Source organism: Saccostrea echinata, unplaced genomic scaffold, assembly GCF_033153115.1.
Source record: "Saccostrea echinata isolate AGI-Se365-2 ecotype Australia unplaced genomic scaffold, CSIRO_AGI_Sech_v1 ptg000025l, whole genome shotgun sequence".
NCBI lineage: Eukaryota > Metazoa > Mollusca > Bivalvia > Ostreida > Ostreidae > Saccostrea > Saccostrea echinata.
In genome coordinates, this window is record NW_026889774.1 from 11,421,501 (window position 1) to 11,442,893 (window position 21,393).

General features: G+C 32.5%; 2 protein-coding genes across 9 annotated transcripts in view; one reads left to right on the plus strand and one right to left on the minus strand.

The window, feature by feature from the left end:
* LOC133191998 (thioredoxin domain-containing protein 6-like) overlaps positions 1-12,809 on the minus strand; it is a 29,042-nt gene extending 16,233 nt beyond the window's left edge. For 4 of the 8 annotated variants that reach the window (XM_061327812.1, XM_061327814.1, XM_061327816.1 and 1 more), the window contains exons 1-7: positions 12,791-12,809; positions 12,454-12,562; positions 6,822-6,925; positions 6,045-6,116; positions 5,599-5,715; positions 4,836-4,911; positions 1,363-1,431 (exon numbers count right to left, since the gene is read on the minus strand). In XM_061327812.1, coding sequence (XP_061183796.1) covers positions 1,363-1,431; positions 4,836-4,911; positions 5,599-5,715; positions 6,045-6,116; positions 6,822-6,925; positions 12,454-12,544 — 529 coding nt within the window. In that variant the 5' untranslated portion in view covers positions 12,545-12,562; positions 12,791-12,809. Of the gene's footprint in view, positions 1-1,362; positions 1,432-2,283; positions 2,314-4,835; positions 4,912-5,598; positions 5,716-6,044; positions 6,117-6,821; positions 6,926-7,813; positions 7,918-10,302; positions 10,407-12,453; positions 12,563-12,790 lie in introns of all 8 variants that reach the window. The other 4 variants (XM_061327813.1, XM_061327810.1, XM_061327811.1 and 1 more) reach the window with 4 other exon arrangements.
* A 2,476-nt stretch (positions 12,810-15,285) lies between these two features.
* Positions 15,286-17,610, plus strand: LOC133192892 (uncharacterized). The gene is made up of 8 exons (XM_061328899.1): positions 15,286-15,350; positions 15,480-15,525; positions 15,824-15,901; positions 16,063-16,166; positions 16,449-16,533; positions 16,705-17,061; positions 17,234-17,341; positions 17,557-17,610. The coding sequence occupies exons 1-8, from the start codon at positions 15,286-15,288 to the stop codon at positions 17,590-17,592; spliced, it is 879 nt and encodes a 292-aa protein (XP_061184883.1). The 3' UTR covers positions 17,593-17,610.
* Positions 17,611-21,393: the final 3,783 nt, after the last annotated feature.

Below are 21,393 nucleotides of genomic sequence, written 5' to 3' on the forward strand. Positions count from 1 at the left end.
AAAAAATATTGTCATTAAACTGGCTGATAAGCTAGAGGGTCAATTGTGTTTAAAAAATTATACATGTATTACAATTGCAGAGGCTAAAGATTATTCAGAGCTGTAACAAAGAAAGAGAGCAAGATGAAAATAATTAATTTAATTAAATGAAAGAATGCATTTAAAAAACCCTGAAATTTCAATTGATTAGGAAAAAAATTTAAACAATCATTTTTAAAAATTTCGAAAGAAAAACTGTGCTGGGCAGATCATATTCACTGTATATATTTAATAGAAACGGGCAATAAAGAGGATCTATATTTTGTGATGAGGAAATAAAAGATGCCTGTGCAAAATGCATTTTTTTTTAACTGAGGCATGCATATAAAGAATCAGATAAATGTATAAATATGAAAGAATAATTTCATAAATGCTAGTAAAAGCATTAATATTCTTTATATAATTTCAAACTGTCAAAAAGAAAAATTATACATGCATTAATAATTGTCACAATGCCATTTCATGTTAAGTTATAAAAAATTAAAACATTTATCACCCAATTAATGAAATCTACATTTGTACATAAAGAAATTATTTATTATTACATTAACAACCAGTAACATGCATATAGAAGGACAAGTCTCAATTTCTGTAAACATATAGTTGATTTTTATATTTAAAGGGGGGTATAATTCATGCTTAAATAAAAAAAAAAGGAAAATAAAAACTACTCCAAAATGCTAATATACTTGTTGTTTATTCTTAAAAAAAGTTGTAAGCTTCAAAATTGTCTAAACTTTACTGTGGGAAATCACACCCATTAACAAATTACTAAATTAACAATTAATGAATTTTTATGGTGTAACTGAGAAGTAATTGTAGAATTTTATTTCAGGAGTAGTGATTCTCATGAAATTACACGATAATTATTCCCTTGCATACATTTAGAAATCTACACTACATGTATGCCCAAGAGAAAAGTATTAGGTCATATATATATACCCGGTACTTTTATGAATCATCAAAAACTGAAATACATTTCTTAATTAAACCATGATGAAAAGTTTTTGAAGTAACTTAAATGTTTGAAATTAATCATTGTAATTTTTAAAAATGTTTTTCTGGTTATTTCCATCTCAAAATGTACAAGTTATTAATTATTAATTAAATTCCAATCATACTTATGATTATATATACTGTGCATTTATTTCTCTCAAGATCGATATCACATATTTTTCTATCAATAAATTATCTCTCTTTCCAACAGTAAAGTTAAACACTACAAAATTACACGATTCACTTGTGTTAAATTATTGAGCTAATATGAACAGAAAGAAAAGAATACATTCAAGGGGAGATAAATTTGCATTGCTAATATTAAACCTGAGCCAGGCAACAAATCATCCGAGTCCCCATAATTAATTATTTCTCCCTTAAACTTCATCTTCTGGCCTGCAGGAATGTATGTAAAAAAAAATGATAAAATTACTATTATTATATTTACTTAATTTGAATTATTTACTTAATACAATGTACCTAACACTTCTGAACCATTTATAACTGCATGCAGATAATAAGATTAGAATAGAGTTGCCACTTGACCAAATCAAGAGCTTAGATGTTTATTAATTAAAATATTTTTGTGTTTTGTTTATTTGTTTGCTTTTTGGTTTTGTTGTTTTTTCATTTTGTTTGTTTTTTAATTTGTTTTTTTTTTCGGGGGGGGGGGGGGGGGGGGGGGGCTTATTATAAATTATAAATTACTTTATTCATGTTCCTGGGATTTTTTTCATTGGATTACTTAATTTTACAGATTTTTTTCCTCCAACATATTTCTTATTATGCAAAAGAGATGAAAAAAGTCATTTCATTGATGAATATTATGACTAAAACTAAGAATATTTTTTAAGAACAATTAAGCAAATAACTGAAAATCTACTATTCAAATGCAGTCTGATTTCCCATCTACCCAACCTAATATTGATTAAAGGCACGATGCATTCTAGAAATCATTAATACATGTATTTCAGAAAAGATTAGAAAGTAAGTAGAAAAGGCTAAAACTAAAGCTCCTAACCCAACCATTTTTCAAAAGAAAAAAAATTCTAATTAAAAAAAAAAAAAAACAGACAAGTTAAATTACTGACAGTATTAATAAAGTTTATATCATTATAGAATGAAGAAATTCAAATTAATTCTTTTTTAAACATGGTTTTTGATCTTCATGCTGCTAAAGCTTAATGATATATCTGCAACAAACAATGGGCAACAGTATGCAGTTTAATACGTTGCAACATTATATACCTTTGGCAAACCTAGATTGTGGACGGGCGCCTGTGTCCAAAAATACAGGAAAGAAAAAATCCATGAGAAACACACAGAGAATTAAAAACAAGAGGCCCATGGGCCACATCACTCACCTGAGCACATTGGCTAGGAATAAAAGCAAAAATCAGTTCAGTATTGAAAAGTTAACGGGGGAGGGGGGGGGGGGGATGGGGGATTTTAAACTACCTAACAATGCTTTCATATCAATATAACAAATGACTTTGCTGTTCTTGAGAGAAAGATTTTTTCCTATATATTCCTCTGTAAGCTTTGATCACCCATTGTGGCCCCACCCTACCTCCGGGGGTCATGATTTGAACAAACTTGAATCTACACTACCTGAGGATGCTTCCATATAAATATGACTAATCATGTCTTTGCTTATCTTGAGAAGAAGATTTTTAAAGTTTTTTTCTATATACTCTTATGAAAAACTTTGACCCCCCCCCATTGTGGCCCCACCCTACCCCCAGGGGTCATGATTTGAACAAGCTTGAATCTACACTATCTGAGGATGCTTCCATATAAATATGACCAATCATGGCTTTGCTGTTCTTAGGAAGAAGATTTTTAAAGATATTTTCCTATATATTTCTGTGTAAAACTTTGATCCCCCATTGTGGCCTCACCCTACCCCCGGGGGTCATTATTTGAACAAACTTGAATCTACACTACCTGAGGATGCTTCCATATAAATATGACCAATCATGGCTTTGCTGTTCTTAAGAAGAAGATTTTTAAAGATATTTTCCTATATATTTCTATGTAAAACTTTGATCCCCCATTGTGGCCTCACCCTACCCCCGGGGGTCATGATTTGAACAAACTTGAATCTACACTACCTGAGGATGCTTCCATATAAATATGACCAATCAGGGCTTTGCTGCTCTTAAGAAGATTTTTAAAGATATTTTCCTATATATTTCTATGTAAAACTTTGATCCCCCATTGTGGCCTCACCCTACCCCCGGGGGTCATGATTTGAACAAATTTGAATCTACACTACCTGAGGATGCTTCCATATAAATATGACCAATCAGGGCTTTGCTGTTCTTAAGAAGAAGATTTTTAAAGATATTTTCCTATATATTTCTATGTAAAACTTTGATCCCCCATTGTGGCCCCACCCTACCCCCGGGGGTCATGATTTGAACAAATTTGAATCTACACTACCTGAGGATGTTTCCACATAAGTTTCATCTTTCCTGGCCCAGTGGTTCTTGAGAAGAAGATTTTTGAATGATGCCATTATTTTTTCAATAACTTCTAATTATCTCCCCTTGAAAGAGGGCGTGGCCCTTCATTTGAACAAACTTGAATCCCCTTCATATAAGGATACTTTGTGGCAAGTTTGGTTGAATTTGGCCCAGTGGTTCTTGAGAAGAAGATGAAAATGTGAAAAGTTTACAACAACAGCAACAACGCCAACGACAACAACGACAGACAACGGACAAATTTTGATCAGAAAAGCTCACTTGAGCCTTTGGCTCAGGTGAGCTAAAAAACAGAAATCTGAATTTTACTGAGATATTTTTTTTTAAAATTACAATAAAGAATCAAAATGTATATTTTCATGATGAGGATCAAGGAAGGGGATTGAATTGGTTCACTGTGTAGAAGGGAGTAAATCAAGAAATGTTGTGGAATTCAAAGGAAGGTTCTGTAGGAATATCCATGCATGTTATGAATGAAAAAAGTCATTTTTCAGGAATTCAACACAAAATTTTGAAAAAGAGAGAAAAAAAATAACTCCATTGGGTCAAAACAGAAACAGGGTAAAAAAATTACCTTCTGCAGGTTCTAAATAATTATAAAACATGTAACTTAATTAAAAATGTTCAACAAATAGATGAATTTGGGTTTTTTTCTTATTAAAAAGTTAATGTTTATTCTTAAATTTCAATTTCTCAGAACATAAAACATTAGTTTTAATGATAGAGATTTAATTAGTACAAAATGTACCTAAAAAAAGTTCATAAAGAAAAGAAAAAAAAATAAGGATGAAGAAAAATATTAACCTCTTATATTCTACACAGATTAAGAAAGAGTATATAACAATTGATCTATCATATAGATATTGTTAATCAAAAATGTCTATTTTATATTACATTTATAAGCATAGTATATATAGTGAGTTCTCTGGCCAATCATGATAAATAGAGTTTTCATGTGAATAGAATAAATTAGACTTCTTGTCACTTAATTTCTATAAAAACTAAATCTACAATTCTTACATCTCCAATGACATGATTCATTTCATTTATTTTTTTTATGACCATTATTATATCATACATGTATTTTTTTAAAAAAAAAAAAAATTAAGATTAAGCATTACATTTTCAATGAATGGAGCTAAAAGAAAACACATTGTATGAATAAGTTCATGATCATACTTCAATCTGTTTTTAGTATAATATGTATATCTATGTCCAATAGACCTATGCATATAAGATCTTTCAGTGTTTACAAACATCTAATTGATCATGAATCTCAGTGTTTACAAACATCAAATTGAGCCTGATTCTCACCTTCTTCCTCTTTCTCCTCCTCCTCCTCGTCAAGTTTTTCCTGAGACTCCATCTGAGCAATGTATGGATCCTTAATCTGCAAGGACAAAAATTCGGAATCTAAGCCTTCAAATATATACAGCTGACATTGGTCTGGCAATAAAATTCCTTTGTAAAACAACAGGGCATTTGTAACTTTTTTCATCCATACATCAACTGGCTGATTGATTTTAATAATGCCAATATCTTAAAATGCAATTGTGGATTTAATATTTGTTTGAGCCTTCAATATGATTCAAATTAAATATTAACTGCATGCATGAATATACAGTAAAATTCAGTTATAACAAAAGGCAGTCACTGTGACTTTGAATTTTAATTGCTTCCTTATATATAAACAAGATTATTTATATCTGTTTAAGAAACATAGTGAAAAAACTACAACAGGATTTGTCGAAGCTCCTTATAAATGAGATTTCCCTATAAAGAGTTCTTTATAACCTAGTGATACTGCACTCAGAGTGTAAATATGTCAAAAGAATATCATTATCATTATAATACATCTGCAGTCAACTTCGAAATTTGTAAAATAAAAAAAAATATAAATATATAAAATAAATTAATAAAATCAAAAAAAAAAAATTTTAAAAATCAAATGAAAGATGACCCATATTGAGTGTCTATATGGATGACAAGTTTCAAGTGAAAATGTGACTCCATGTAGGTATAGAGAGAGGTGCATGACAAGTGATCCCAGTCTGTTAGCCATACATAAAAGATTTACCTCCTTCCTTTCAGCTCCCCCATCTATCACTTTGTGCTCGTGTTGTAGCTGTTCTGTTATGGTTCTAAGAATTTTTGGAGAGTTTGCTCCCCTGACAACTGCTACTAAAACACCTCCCTAAACAGGTACATTTATGTAATTATTGTTAAGAGAAAATAATGTGCAAGGAATCTATTTTAGTATAAAGAAAAAAGAACATGCTTGCAATTAATACATAAAAAGGGTTTACACTGTATGTCTCTGTCAGTTGGAATATTACAGCATGTTTGGAAAATTTCCATCAACTATTTAAAATGTTATGAAAACTGTTTGTCATAAATAACTAAGTATTGCACCAGATCATGTTTTATAAAACTGATTTGGATTAAATCATAAAAAAAATCATGAATTTCATTATACATTTATGTATACCTTTTAAAAACGTAACAAAAAGGGAAATAACTTACAGCATAGAAAAGGAAACATGGTTCACAGTGTCCTCTGTATTTCTCTAGAGCATCAATGGTATCTGCTTTTGCCTAATTATATCACACAACACAAAATTTGAATTTATAATGAAATCTTTTTAAGAAACCAAACATTTACATCATATATTGACAATTAAGCTTATTCAGAATTATATCAGAATTACTGCTAACTTTTTTAAATGCATGAACATTTTATTTTTAACATCACTTTCATCTAATATATATATAACCAGTATGTCTTTTAATTCATAAAAATTAAAGGAATTACTGGATAATACATTTATATTACAAAATTAAATATGTAGAAAACACCAATTCTAGAATTAGATATGAAAATACATAAATTAAAAAATGGAAGCAATTTGTGCAAAGACAATGTCAGTCAACAGTTGTTTTCTATCCTACATGTCAATTAATTGAAAAAAAGAACATTTATCCTAAAAGCCTATTGTTTCTACAGTATTTAAGATCGAATTAAGCTTCTTTCAAGCAGAATCTAAGATGATTTTTTTTCTCCTTTTGACTGATTTTTGTGTCACAGCGATAGAAAGGAAATAAATGTAAAAAGAATATATAAGAAAGATGATAAATTACAGAGCAGTTTCTATCTTTAATATTAACTTCAGAAAGTTCTTTTTTTAGCAAGAAAAGCCAAATTTAAGTCAAGAATAAGAAATAGTAAAGTTTTCTATATGCTATATCAAACTTCTATAGATCAATTGCTACTTTTCATTTTTCTTGCGCTATTTAACTTACAACAGCAAAATGAAGGAGCTCGTCTCCAAGTTCATTTTTTAATCGGCGTAGATTTGCAATTAGACAAGTGCAAGGTCCACTCCACTCTTGGTAGATATCAACAACTGTCAACAACAAACCAAATTAACCAACCAAATGGCATTACGCAAAAACACACCCATAAGTCTATTCACACACAAGGTCTATACCCTAGTCAGCTACCGTTTTGTATTAAATTATTTACGGATATTTTTATTTGAGTTTTGATCCCTTTTCCCCCAAGTTCCTTGGTGTAAACAGACTTTTAAATCAGCAAATAACAGAATACATGCATAAATATAGTGGCAGGGATTGCAGGGTATAAATATTATGTTCCACCATTTTAAAATAAAGTTTTTCTGTTATTTGCTAATTCAATTAATGCACATATCAAGCCAATGAGAGAACACATATGTATTAAGATTGGGTAGGGATTAGACACGTTTTTTTTTTTTTTCCAATATAGTACATGTATTATACACATTAACAATTTATTGGGACTAAGAGACCTACAATTAATAGTAATTAAACAAGATACCAATGTTGGTCATTGTTCTTTAAAAGTTCTTATAATGTATTCTCTTGTTGACTAATGATATCCATGCATCAGTATTAGTGAATCTTTAGTAAACATACATAAAAATAGCACTGCACACATGGGAATTTTTTAAAAATTGTGAAAAAAAATTTTTTTTGTTGAATCATCAGCTGTGTGAAAAATTTCAATGACTCCAAATTGAAAACAAAATAAGTGGGAATTGCTGAAAGAAGAAAATCAACGTAAACAGAACTGGTTTGAACATGCAATATAATTTATAGAATATCAAAATATACATATAATATCCTTTTTCATGTGACACGTACATAAAAACAAAAAACTCTGGGTGGGCCAAAGCTGTGGGTGTCACATCTAGAACAAACTCATAACGATCGAACAGGAAATATATCCAATGACACAACACCATGTGACTTACAGCTGCAAGTTTAAGTAGTTCATCTCCGATATCATTTCGGATTTTCTTAAGGTTGCTAAGCATTCCTTTACAGGGACCACACCATTGCTGGTAAATGTCTACCACTATAATACCAAGTCTCAAATGAAAACTAGGAAATAATTCTCTAAATTCTTTACACCTTTCACAACATCTAATAATTACATGTACAAAAACATTTATCGGCCATCCCCTTAAAGGTAATAAATACAGTATTAGAAAACGTTTCAAATTCCATGTCAGGTTTGGAAGTTTTGACACGAATCAAAAACATTATTTGAATTTTAATTTAATGCTTAATTAACATGGTGGTAAGCAGGTAAAAGAAAGGTAGTTGGTTGTTCAATATTTTTGAAAAGCAAATATCACTAAAACTAACTCCATTCATTACATTGGCCATACTTCATTACTGCCCTTGAATATGAAAGCCAAGGTTTAATAATTTTCTAAAATTTCCATATCATATTGGTCTGTTTTCTTTATTATAATATACACTTGTAGATATTAAACAATATTCAGTCACTTTGGAGGTTTATATTGTGGTGTATTAATCACATGTGCTTTCAACATCAATATAAAAGTTGTGATTTTTAGGGTTTTGCACATCAATTAAATGACTTACAGTGGCAAATTTCAAAAGTTTATCACCCAGATCAATTTTGGTTTTTTTGAAAACGCTGACAAGACTAGTGCAAATGCCACTCCATCCCTGGTAGACATCAATTACTGTTAGGAGAAAAGCAGTTTTTTTTAACTATAGAACCTGTAGTTTTTAGACTAATGCATTTTGTGATCTTGAAACCTCTAGGAATTTAAGAATGATTTCTGAAACACATAGATCTGTATTAGAACTGTAAAAAAAAATCGCTATTCATAATTTGTCCCACTTTGGTTTAACATTGGCAGTCCTCATTCTGAAAATGGTTCTTTACTGGTCAAATTGTCCTTAAACTTAAAAAAAAAATTATTTAAGCTTTCTGATATAATTAATTAAACAACCCATTCTCAGTTATTTCAAGTTAAATTCTCATCCAGACATTTAAGAAGACATCAACTGCTGGTATTAATTATAACATCAATATTTCAGACAAATTACTTTGACAATGAGAATCTGAAAAAAATCCTCTTAGTTTTTCCAGTATTTTCAAAATATTTCCATACTAAAGATTTTTGGTCAAAAAACTATAGAATAATACGAGGGGTGATCAAAAAGTTCACGAACTATTTCTATATTTACAAAACCACAATTCAGATCAGAATGAAATTTGGCACACATATAGTCATACACGTTCTATAAATAACAGATGTTAAATAATGTTTTGCTCCGTGTTTGTGACTTCACAATGTGAAAATGACATCAATATGTAGGTCACTTGTGACAAAAAAATGGTTGTTTTGAACATATTTTATTGACAATGTGTCAAAGGGATTGGACACAAGTTCTAAAAACTTAGATAGTCCTCTCCCATGGTTGACTCAGCCGTACTCAAGCAACAAACGGCTGTAAAGTTTAACGTATATCTTGGAAATTCCTTCGCAGTAGAATATGATAATTTGTACAAGGTTAATGAAGACAAAAGACCTACCAGAAGTTCAATCATCAATTGGATTGATTGTTTAAGTGAAGACAGGGAGATGGTTAAAAATGATGTTTGTTCTGTTGCCCAGTGAAAGCAAGCTGGGGAAAAGATGTGTCCTTAGTTAAGCAATTTGTTATGAAACATCGTCAAGTTACAATTAGAATACTGGTTGAAATATTAACAATAATATGATTATTACATCCCTAAAATATCGTTTACTTTAGACTTTAAACATATGAGATATGATAAAAAGAAGGTGCCCATACTTTATCCACGTTGGATAAACGACGCTCCCGAGACAGAGGACTCGGGTTGTAATGGGTCACCATACTAATTGTGGGAAGGGATATCCTTATCCACCCATCCTATTGCCGAGATTTGGCCATTTCTGACAGATGGACTGTTCTTGTTATAAAAAATAGCTTGCATGGTAAGAAATGCAAGAATCGGAAAAATCTATTAGCTTCTCTGAACAGACTGCTATGGAGCACGTCACGTGACTACCTGGATCACGTGATTCGCGCATGGGCAGAACAATGGCAGATGTGCATTAAAATTGGAGAGAACTACTTTAAAAAATAATAAACACTGAAACCTCATTTTAATTTTTTTAAGGAAGTTATTCAATTAGTTCGCGAACTTTTTGATCACCCCTCGTATGTCATATCATTGTTTCGAAAGTCTGATCACCAATTATTAGAATAAACATGCCGTTGTTATATGGGGTACATGCAGTTATGATTCAATTAAAGAGAAAAAAGATAAAACATACATGTTATTTCCTTATAATTGTTATAAAAGCAAAATACAGAAAGCTCTGCGCTCAACACAGGTACAGCGCCACACACAGCTCAATGGCCGTAGCAAGATGTCGATGGCATAGAAACTTACAATCACAAAGTTCAACAAGCTGTCACCAAGTTCTAGTTTTATTTTTTTAAAAGTTCCAGTTATTGATGCACATGGGCCGCACCAGCTCAAGTATACGTCTACAACTATTTTTCAAAACATTAATGTAAACATTAAACATGTACCGGTATATAATTGCTAAAAGGAAGAGATTTGAATTTTTCAGTCTAACATTCTAAGTGTTCATAATCATGTTTTGATTATCTGATTCCTGAAAACGAAAAGATGCATTAGCAATACAAATAAGTATTATACAAATAAAAATGGTGATAGTAATTAGCAAGTTGTCTAGAATTATTCCTTATATCTTCTGTAAATGTGGAAATTTAAGTGTGGTTTTTAAAAAAATTATAAAAAGACATAGCTACTACTAAAACCTCTTCATAGTAGGTCGATAATTGCTTCTCATTTGCATATTAATTAACAACACATGTAAATATAATTATACATGTTTACAGTAATCCTCTTTGAAATACATGAACAATGTACTCCATTATAGCACATGATCTGTTATCATAAAATTGACGACACTAGGACATTTCATTTATAATATAGTCTGTATTAAATTCCTCTGTATTAACATGCATGTTGTAGGTCTAAATCCTGGTATCCAGTCACCAGTTTATATTTATTTACTGTTTTGTGAAACTTAAGCTGTGCTTAATACTTTATAGCATCTCCCTTTCTCCCCCTCTCTCTCTCTTGCTCTCAAACTAGAAATATTCTTTGATAATGCTACAACCATCTGTGTTTGTGACATTCCTCAAATCATCCAGGACAGCATATATTCCTCAACCGACAAGTCTCAAAATTTTGTGCTTGAAGCTGTGTTATTTGCTCTGATTTTTGATCAGCATAACATTCATGACAACATCACTAATTCACTTACGACTGCGAAATGAAGGAGGGAATCACTCAGATCAACATTTATCCGCTTAAGAATTGGTACAAGGCAAGTACACCTTCCAATCCATTGTTGATAAACATCTACAACTTTTAATTGTCGAAAATGGTATATAAAGTTTCAATTCATGTTTTTTTTCCTTAATTCCATTTGATATTTTGAGTTTTTAAAAAATGAAATAATAAATTCAAGAACTTCGGGTCTGTACTTTATGTGTGCATGTTTATGAAAAGGAACACAAGTACTGGTCAAATTAAAAAAAGTTGGAAAGGTAAATTCCAATTGTTTCTATGAAATATTTTTTCATATGGCAAAATCTGAAGTTTTGATTCTGGAATTTTAATATTTTACAGTTAAAGAAAGATATTACTGCATATATGCAACAATATAACATTAAGGTATACAATCATATCATTAAGTATCAAAATATGGGGAATAAATTAATTTTAATTCCTTATTTTAAATAAACAGAAGGTTCATTGACCTTGATATAATGATCATCTTAAAATCAGAAGGTAAGTTTTTTAGAGCAATGTTTCTATTAATCCATTGTAAAACTTAAGGGTCTAAATGGGTACAAATAAACACTACATGGAGATGATGAATTTGAATAATTGTCATCCTGCATTTTTGAAAAGGTTTTGAGAGATTTTTCCCTTCAGAAGTTAAGATGTTTTGGTAGCTGCTTGGTCCCTTAATGTGGACCCATCCAGGAGCTGGGTGCTATGAGAATCAGCTTGAATTTTCACTATGTAAGGACAAAACTTTCACCTTCATTTTGTTTAGTGTTCTTTAGAATGTTCCCACCTTTTTTATTTATTATTATTCTTTATCTTCCTTTGGAAAATAGCATGATCCTTCATTTGAACAAACATTCGATTTCGTTAAACCCTCAATATGCGAGGATAACTAATATTTGCAAGTTTGGTTAAAAACGGCTGTGAAATTCTGGTGAAGAAGATTAAAATATGAAATATTAATGAATAAAGGATGATAATGGATGGCAATATTCCAATTGACTAAAGTGACCCCCCCCCCCCCCCAAAAAGAATCATCTTGTTTGTCGACATTATATACTCGCATTAATTTAAGATCCCTGTATAACTTAAATTCCATTATTGAGTTTATTTGCAAAAACGTACAAACAGGAAAAGACAAGATAAATTTAACAATGTAATTCTTATAAATATTACATATATCAGAAAGTATGAAGTGCACATAATCTTTACCATAAAGACCCTCCTTGGATAGCATGTCCTCCCATTCCTCTTGCGTTTCGATTTCTTGCTGCAGCTGCGCTTCCTGCTTTCGTCTAGCCATGATAACTTTTTATGTTATCTGAAAATTTGACAGAAATTGTTGCCTCGGTATCTGTGAATGAATATCCTGCGCTGCTATTATTTAACATTAGTTTGAAAATGCATATGTATGTTTACATTCAAAATTATTCTTCGTAACGCACACTTTTTTCAAGGAGAGTCAACAATAATCTTGTCTAGATAAAGATTCACATACATAAAAACAGAAAATGCACAAAAAATTAAAAAGATAATGATATAAACACACCTTTACCTCCACAACGCCTGTCTTTCCCCGCACCTTTCTGTTACAGGTTGTTTGGTCTAGTAACAGACACTTCCGGTTAATTTTGATTGGTTCAAGCAATGAGACTAAAAGTTGAATGGTAAGCAAAAAATATCCGGGAAATATTTTTCTCTTTTCATTCGATATTTTATATTACTTTCTCTCGCACAGATAATGTATTTGGACAGTCCAACAGAATATATGACAGCATATGCATATTTCAGAAATATTTCTTCCTGTATAACGGATACATTACACGAGCGGATCCAAAAACTGGGGTCTTGTAGTCACACCGCCTCGTCCTCTATTCCTCAATTTTAGCATAAAATTAAAAAAAAAAAATTACTACAGAGTTAGAACTGAAAATCTTGAGTTTGTTTTGTGTGTTTATTTGGACTGATAGTAATCTAAATAGACGAATTATGATACGCAGGTCAAACTAAATTGGGGGGGGGGGGGGGGGTAGGGTTTACAAATCAAAAGTTACATATATAAACTACAGCAAACTATTATTTTCAGAAAAGTAAGCCCCCTCCTCTCTCTCTCTCTCTCTCTCTCTCTCTCTCTCTCTCTCTCTCCGCATACCCTGGAGACATTTTAAACCTTCCTATTCATTGATTAATGTCAGAAGAGAAATATTCTCTTATGTAAAATTCCCTTTCGTGCCTTTTTATGCATACTTCTTGAAGTTAGTTACTTCAGAAGATGGTCCAAAAATGGCATAGCTGACGTTCGCCGGAATCCTCCGATGATATCAAAGTGAAAACTTGCATGTTACTTGTGGGTGGTTGGGGCCCGGGGCCGGGGTTGTGGAGGTGCACGGAGGAAAGTAAATACGCGAAACTCTATCTACCGAGCAGAAAGGGCAGAAATTGAACTACATGTATTTATTTTAATCAAAAATATTAGGCGTTAAAATATCTATATTACAGAAGAAAATTATCTCTCTCCAAAAATAAAGGGGGATGGGGTTCCAACCCCCGGAACCCCACCCCCCTCTGGATCCGCCAATGCCTTCTATAGAATAGTCTTTGTATGACGTCACCATTACAAGACTACTAAAACGTAACAAACAGTGTGACGCAACAATCATCACTACAACAAAAAGCGAAGAAGAGAGGCAAAACACAGAGGTAAAAGTCACCCAGATATGGCTCTTTTTGATCAATACATATATAAGTAGATTTTGTTTCAAAAACGTTTTAAAAAATTAAGTACTTATCCCGACGCTTTGTCTTTTCTTCTTTTTGTAGAAATAAAAAATCATGGACTACAACGCAATTTTGGATTTCGGAGAGAACCTCGTCACAGATGTGGTAAGTTCAATTCTCTCCTTCCTTAAACCATTAGCACCCCGCCACCTTAATTGGAAAATCAGAAATATATCTGTTAGTTATGTATGTGGGAAATATTTTTTTTTTTGGATTTCATCAGCATCCAAAACTATGATCCCGAGAACTGGTCAATCCCCCCTTCTTTTATTATTGGCATACGCTCCCCACATCTCTGCATAGATATCGGCGGATCTAGAGGGGTGGAGGTTCCGGACCCCTCCCCCACCCTATTCAGAATTATTAAATTTCTATGTAAAAGTAAAAAATGACCCTGACCCCTCCTCCAAAGAAAATTGACTTAGGAAAGTATACTCCTTCCCCCATCCCCAACTCGATATAGGATTTTCAAGTTGTTAAGTTGTTGTTTTTTCTCTCCTAATTTTGCTTGTCAAAACATTTCCGAGTCAATTGTTACGGTTGATGTGGAACCCACCCACTCTCATCCGAAAAAAAATCCTGGGTCCGCCCCTGTGAGATTCGGCTTTTACAGACCTTCCAGGACCGGGATTTTTCGGGAGGGGGGCAATCATTTTAAGTTTGGATGGGCACTAGGTACAAGGCTAAAATTCAATGACAAGCAAAAAAGGGGGGGGGGCATCGGAAGTAATTATTGAGGGGGTACATCCATAAAAAATCTTTGATTTCTATAGTATTATATATCTGCAAAATTAGGGAGGGGGAGGATCCTATGGCCATGCCATTATTGATGAATATTTCCCCTGAATTGTTCAATACATTCAATTTACCAAACATTAACTTGTTGATCAATTAAATGAATAATTTTAGGATACGAAACTGAAGATCTTAAAGTTCGATTACCAGTGGGTTGATGCTGTGGAGGAGGAAGAGAGACGTATGGAGGTACACATTCAGAAATTATCTATGTATAAGTTATATATTAGTTTACCTATACTTTCGTCATTAACTTTATAGAAAAAATACATCTGGTTTCGGAGTGGTTACAGGTGTTTATGTTTTTATCCCAACAAAGTAACAGTCAAATTATAATTTTGGGACAATGGTTATTTTGAAAGATAAATTTTGTTTAAGAAAATAAAGATGACATACACTTCAGACATATTCAAGGTGATATACTAACCCGATTTTTTTATCTGGTAGGAGGATCAAAAGCAGAAAACAGAGATGAAGAGAAAGTTAGATAAAGAAATTGTAGGAGAGAAGAAAGACAGCAACACAAATGACAACAGGTATGAAGATGCAATCACTGGTCCAAAAATTACGATAATATATCTGTATATACGTTTTGTGTATCAATATTTGGTGGTACGTGTAATGACACACTTACTGAAAATCTTTATCCATTTATATTTTTGCAGAGTTGCAACAGCTTTGGACTTTGGAGATGAGGCGGTTAAAAACTGGGTAAGTACATGCAATTAGAATCCAAATGCTGAACAGAATGTTGCAAAAATGTATATATGCAAAGTATATATTTGCCAAATTATATCCATCTGACATCCAGGAATTCTTCTTTTTCATTTTTTTTTTTTTTTTTTTTTTTGATAATCAAGGTCATGTACATCAAAACATTCTATAAGTCAAAATTTTTATATTTTAGGTGAATTCATTTGAGTAAATAAATAGATGACACATCTTTCTATATTTTTATACTCATCATACATTTAATTGCAAACACTTTATTTGGTTGTTCTTTTTTCAGGAAACAAAGCTCCAGATTCTAAAGTTTAGTTATAGTTGGGCAGACCAGGTAGAAAAAGAGGAAAAGGCAGCGATTCAGGTACAAATTCTATAGAATGAATTAAATTTCAAGCAATTTTTAATACCATAGAACTGTTAAGAGTTTTCTAATACATAAAAAAAACTCTGACTTAAATTTGTGATTAAGTTCATGAATAAATCGGCAACTCTTACATCCCAATTACCATTTTATTTTTGTAGGAGGCAAAAGCTGCAGAGGAGACGGTTCACAAGGAGGAAAATAAAACCCAGCATATTAGTATTGGAGGAATCCTGACAAAACAACAGAAAAACTCTCCTAGGATGTAAGTCTCCTTTTTCTTAGTTCTTTCCAACCTTTGACATTATTTGATAAATTTTAATATGATTAAGGTTTTTTTTCCTTCCGTAAAATGGTACCTTGCAAAATATTTCCAGATTAAAATTTTCTTAGCGATTCAGTAACTGAGCCATAAGTTATTTTATACACCAAGAATGATACTATTCTCTGGAAAAATATTGATTTTTAAAAAAAAAAATGACTTTCTGACTTTCTATAACTATGTTTTAAGCTTGCAAACTTATTTCAATTAATTTATTAATTACAGGAAACTAGCAGCTTGTGTAAGAAGAATCAAAGCAAAGGAACTTGCTAAGGTCTTGATTGAAAAACAAAACATAAAGAAAGTAGAGGTAAAGGGATCAATTCTATATTGAACAGCAGTGATTTACTCATTTGAATTTTTCCAGTAAGTTATTGGAGATGGGATTTTGCTTCTAAGAAGCAAAGTTATGACAATAAGATAAGTTTCAAGTATATAATGGAAACAAAATGTATATAGCCTTAATTTCTTCCATTTTTAGACTGCTGAATCCACAAAGCAAAGAGATCCAAGGGATACCAAAAAGACATTAGATCTAGGAGCAGTTGGAGATAAGAAGGAGAAATCAGATGCCTGTGAATCCGAAGCGTCTGTCAAACCAGTAGTCCAGGATGGAGAAGTGTGTGGACAGTCATTAGTTGGCATTTTAGACACCCAAGTAGATGTTTTAAGGAATCCTTTTCCAAATACTTCAGTGGATATGTCTAGTGTGTGTATTGCAAGGACCTCTGAGGATAAGAAAATAACATCTCTGCAGGAAGAACAGGAATGTATTGATATACATGTACCAGAAGCAATGGAATTAGAAGTTAACAAGGATCAGAAGATTTCACTTAAGGTATATAAAAACAGAACTTACGTGTACTTTGTAGATGTAATATAGGTAACAATTAGGAAGGCAAAAAAGATTCTCATGAATTTACATACTTTTAAACTATTTTTTCTATACTTTTTGAAAGTTAATATCATAATAAAAGTTTGATTGTGGTATACATGTATTATATTTTCAGCTTTTGAATAAGGATGATGATAGTTATTGCGACGATGACGATGATGATGATGACGATAGCCTGTTTGGGCCAAGAAAACTTTTCTTCTTTGGCATAGATTATTTTAAGGTATAGGAAAACTACATTTGTAAATTATTTAATTGTATTTGGTATCTTTCTCATCTTTACAAATATTTCTTTTGAATTTTCCAATAAACCCTCATACTAGTATGTGGATAATGCCACCTCTTCTATTCTCATATTAATCATAGTGAATTTTGTTCTAAAACATTTTTAAAAACATCTTCATTAACTTTTATTTCAAAAACTTTCATTTGTTGTAGGATGCTGGAAAAACTGGCTGGCGAAGAGAAGCATGAGCGAAAGAATACACCGGATAAAACATGATAGAACTATTACTTTGTTTTAAAGAAAGAACATTTTTCCTTAAAAAAATAAATTTTATTACCTATAAAATAGAGAGTTTATTCTTTATGAGGACTTTTTCATTTGTCGTACGTAGAAAGGTTTCACCGATTAGGTCTCTTGCAAACTCGTCCAGTAATGAGGCTGATCTGCATTGGATATACATGTATGCCAAATACAGTTTTGTATGAAAATTATCAGTTTGAGACCCAATTTATATTTCAATTGATATGCATGCATCAATTCTATTGTTGACTAAAGTAATCCGAGGACACGATGGACAAATTGACCGCAAAATCTTTTCTGCACGTGAAGTTGGAAAGACAAGAAAAATGTCGATAAAGGAAATACATAGAACAAAAAATACAAAATATGTTAAGAAATAATTAAACGTAAAATACCCAATGACGCGAATGTCATCAGACCAAGCCAGCTACATGTAGTGGATCACTTTTGCAAGACCATTCCAAGTAAATTCAGGCGTGGATCCAGGAATTTTCTATTTCGTGGGGGGGGGGGGGGGGGTGTAGCCCCTCCACTTCACTTCGTAAGCTTCATGTGCATGACTTTTCCTACCAACTTAATAGGGGTCCGCGTTTTCTAGGGGGGGGGGTGTACTAAAGTCACTTTAGTTGCTTTAACTTATACATTAAATAACTCTGCAAATTCCGGGGGGGGGGGGGGGTCCGGCCCTCCCCCTCTACATCCGCGCATGAAATCTCTTATAAAAAAAAATAATACTAAAGAAACTTATATGTACTGAAAGTACTTGCTAGTGATACAAATTTTAAAACATAAAGCAATTTATATTCAAAATAAATCTAAGAGCTATTCAGTAATACTAACTGACATGGCGTCTTAAATGCACCGCGACATCTTTGCGGGACACAGCAAAATGTTTATTAGAAACTCTGTGTAATGGAAATTATTTTCATTGTCTATCAGGAACTAGTAGCTCTTTGGAAGTACTCAGTGAATGTCAAATCAGATTTATATATTACCTGATAATCGTACTTTTCATTTGGAGTTCCTTGAACCCTTTTCTATTGTAAACGATTTGTATTGGATGCAATTTTATTTCATATCAAATATCATTCAAAATAGTTGTTTTGTTTAATTTACAATTATTTCAATTATGATTACTAAATGTATTGCCTTTAAGACATATTGATGACGGAAATTCAACAATTTAAAGAAGAACAGTGTAACTACATAAAGGTGCATTTACATGTGCATATATGAGTTCTGGACGCTTTTTCAATTATTATATGATTGAATAATTCCCATCTCTCTGATTGGCTGCGATCCAACAATGTAGAAAAAATACTACCTTATATTCACCTGCACGTGACCTTTTAGGTGAAAATAAGGATTTATTTTCTGTAGTCTACATTTGTCTAAAATCCAAATTGATTCAAACAATTTTGGAAAGCTATTTCACTTGCTACCGACTCCTAGTCATGTGAACATAACATTAGGGAATATATAACTTGAGGTGGAGGTGGTTGTCGGGGTTTGGTGCAGGGACACCCCCTCCCCCTGCAATTTTTTTTTTCTGAACGTAAATATTTACTTTTAATTTAGACCAAAAATATTCATTGTAGACTAAAAGTATTCATTGAAAGACTGGCCCCCCAAAAATAGACTTTAATCACCAACCGCTAACCACATCCCTACGAAAACCTATTAGGATCAAACTACGGTAAAAAAAAAAATTAAAAGGCGTTATAACGCCTTTTCAAAAGGCGTTATAACGCGAAAAAAGGCGTAATAACGCCTTTTGAAAAGGCGTTATTACGCCTTTCCAAAAGGCGTTATTACGCCTTTCTAAAAGGCGTTATTACGCCTTTCCAAAAGGCGTTATTACGCCTTTCTAAAAGGCGTTATTACGCCCTTCCAAAAGGCGTTATTACGCCTTTCCAAAAGGCGTTATTACGGCTTTCCAAAAGGCGTTATTACGCCATTCCAAAAGGCGTTATTACGCCTTTCAAAAAGGTGTTATTACGCCCTTCTAAAAGGCGTTATTACGCCTTTCCAAAAGGCGTGATTACGCCTTTTCAAAAGGCGTTATTGCGGCTTTCCAAAAGGCTTTATTACGCCATTCCAAAAGGCTTTTTAAAAGGCGTTATTACGCCTTTCAAAAAGGCGTTATTATGCTTTTTGAAGGGCCATTATTATGTCTTTGACAGGCCCGTGCTTTTAAAGTGGGGGGGGGGGTCCCATAAAATTGACAAGCAAACATAAAAACAAGAAACAACCCCCCACCCCACCCCGAAAAAAAAATAAACTGCCTAAACTTGAGGGAAAAGTTTTTCTAATTTTTCGGTAAAACTTTTTTTAAATGCAATGACTTGCCCGAGTTTAACCATACTGCAACAAAATGTTAAGGGACCAAGCAATCAATATATGATTTTTTATATTTAAACTATAGCAAGACTATTCTCCCAAAAAGTGGGGAGGGGGTGCCCCCCCCCCCACTCACATTCGTACTACCGGCCTGTTTGAAAAGGAAAAATGGAAAGGCGTTATTTTAAAATAATTTAACTTTGTTTGTATTCTAGCCTCTGATTGGTTAATATCCAAAAAGGAACACAAATTATTTCTGTATAACCTGGTTTGGTATGGGGACACACCCCCCTGACAACCAGCTGAATCATCTGTATCCATGCAATCCTCTCATTTCCAGTCCTCGGGATTCATGGAAAATTCCAGATTTAATAAATGTACCTTTAACTTCAAACAGTAACTTGGATCTTACCACATGTAAACAAACAACATGGCTGCTAGGACTATGTATCAGTTTTTACCTCCCCTCGCTTCCCATCACTTCCGTTACTAGGGTTGTATTATTAAGCGGCAAATTTGAACTAATAAAAAGCAACGAAATTTTACACCCACAGTTGTTTAATGATTTTAGAATTAAATTATAAGGAATGACTCTAATTCTTGGCCAAATTATTCAAGTATAACCTGGTTTGGGTCAGTTTACGCTGTTTTATAATCCGCTTCGCGGATTATAAAGCGTAAACTGACCCAAACCAGGTTACCGGGGTATACTCGAATAATTTGGCCAAGAATTAGAGTCATTCCTAAAATAGTAAATATATGAAAGATTGAACCTAAGCCATCTTTATTTATGCAATATTTAGATTATAGTTTTAATATTATAAATTATATTATAAATTATAGTATTTTCTATATTCCTGCACATCTCGCAGACAGTTGTTTGCATTTTGCATGCATATTAAGAGAAGTCAACACTCTGCTTTTGAAAATCCAGGATATAGGCAGAACCAGCTTTGGGCTTTGTTAGCCAGGTATTAAAAATTCATGTCAAATTTGAAATATTTTTCTCCCCTCTTGGTAAAAAACAGGCAAAGTATTTGCATAGGTATAATGAGCAATTAGCCTTCAACCAAATTTCTGAAATCCATGCACCTTGGTAGAGGCGTCTGGCATCAGAGAAGGACTAAGTTGGTTTAACACTGAAAATATTTTACACATTTAAAAATCCTTTTTCCTGGAAATCTAATTATAATCAGTCCCCAGTGTGGGCTAAGTAAGTCAAGTATTGAAAAAAAGAGGCGTAGTAATGCCTTTTGGAAAGGCGTAATAACACCTTTTGGAAAGGCGTAATAACGCCTTTTCAAAAGGCGTTATTACGCCTTTTTCTGCGTTATAAATTTTTTTTACCGTAGTTTGATCCTAATAGGCTTTCGTACATCCCAACTCTAAAGCAAAATTTGAAGTTGAAA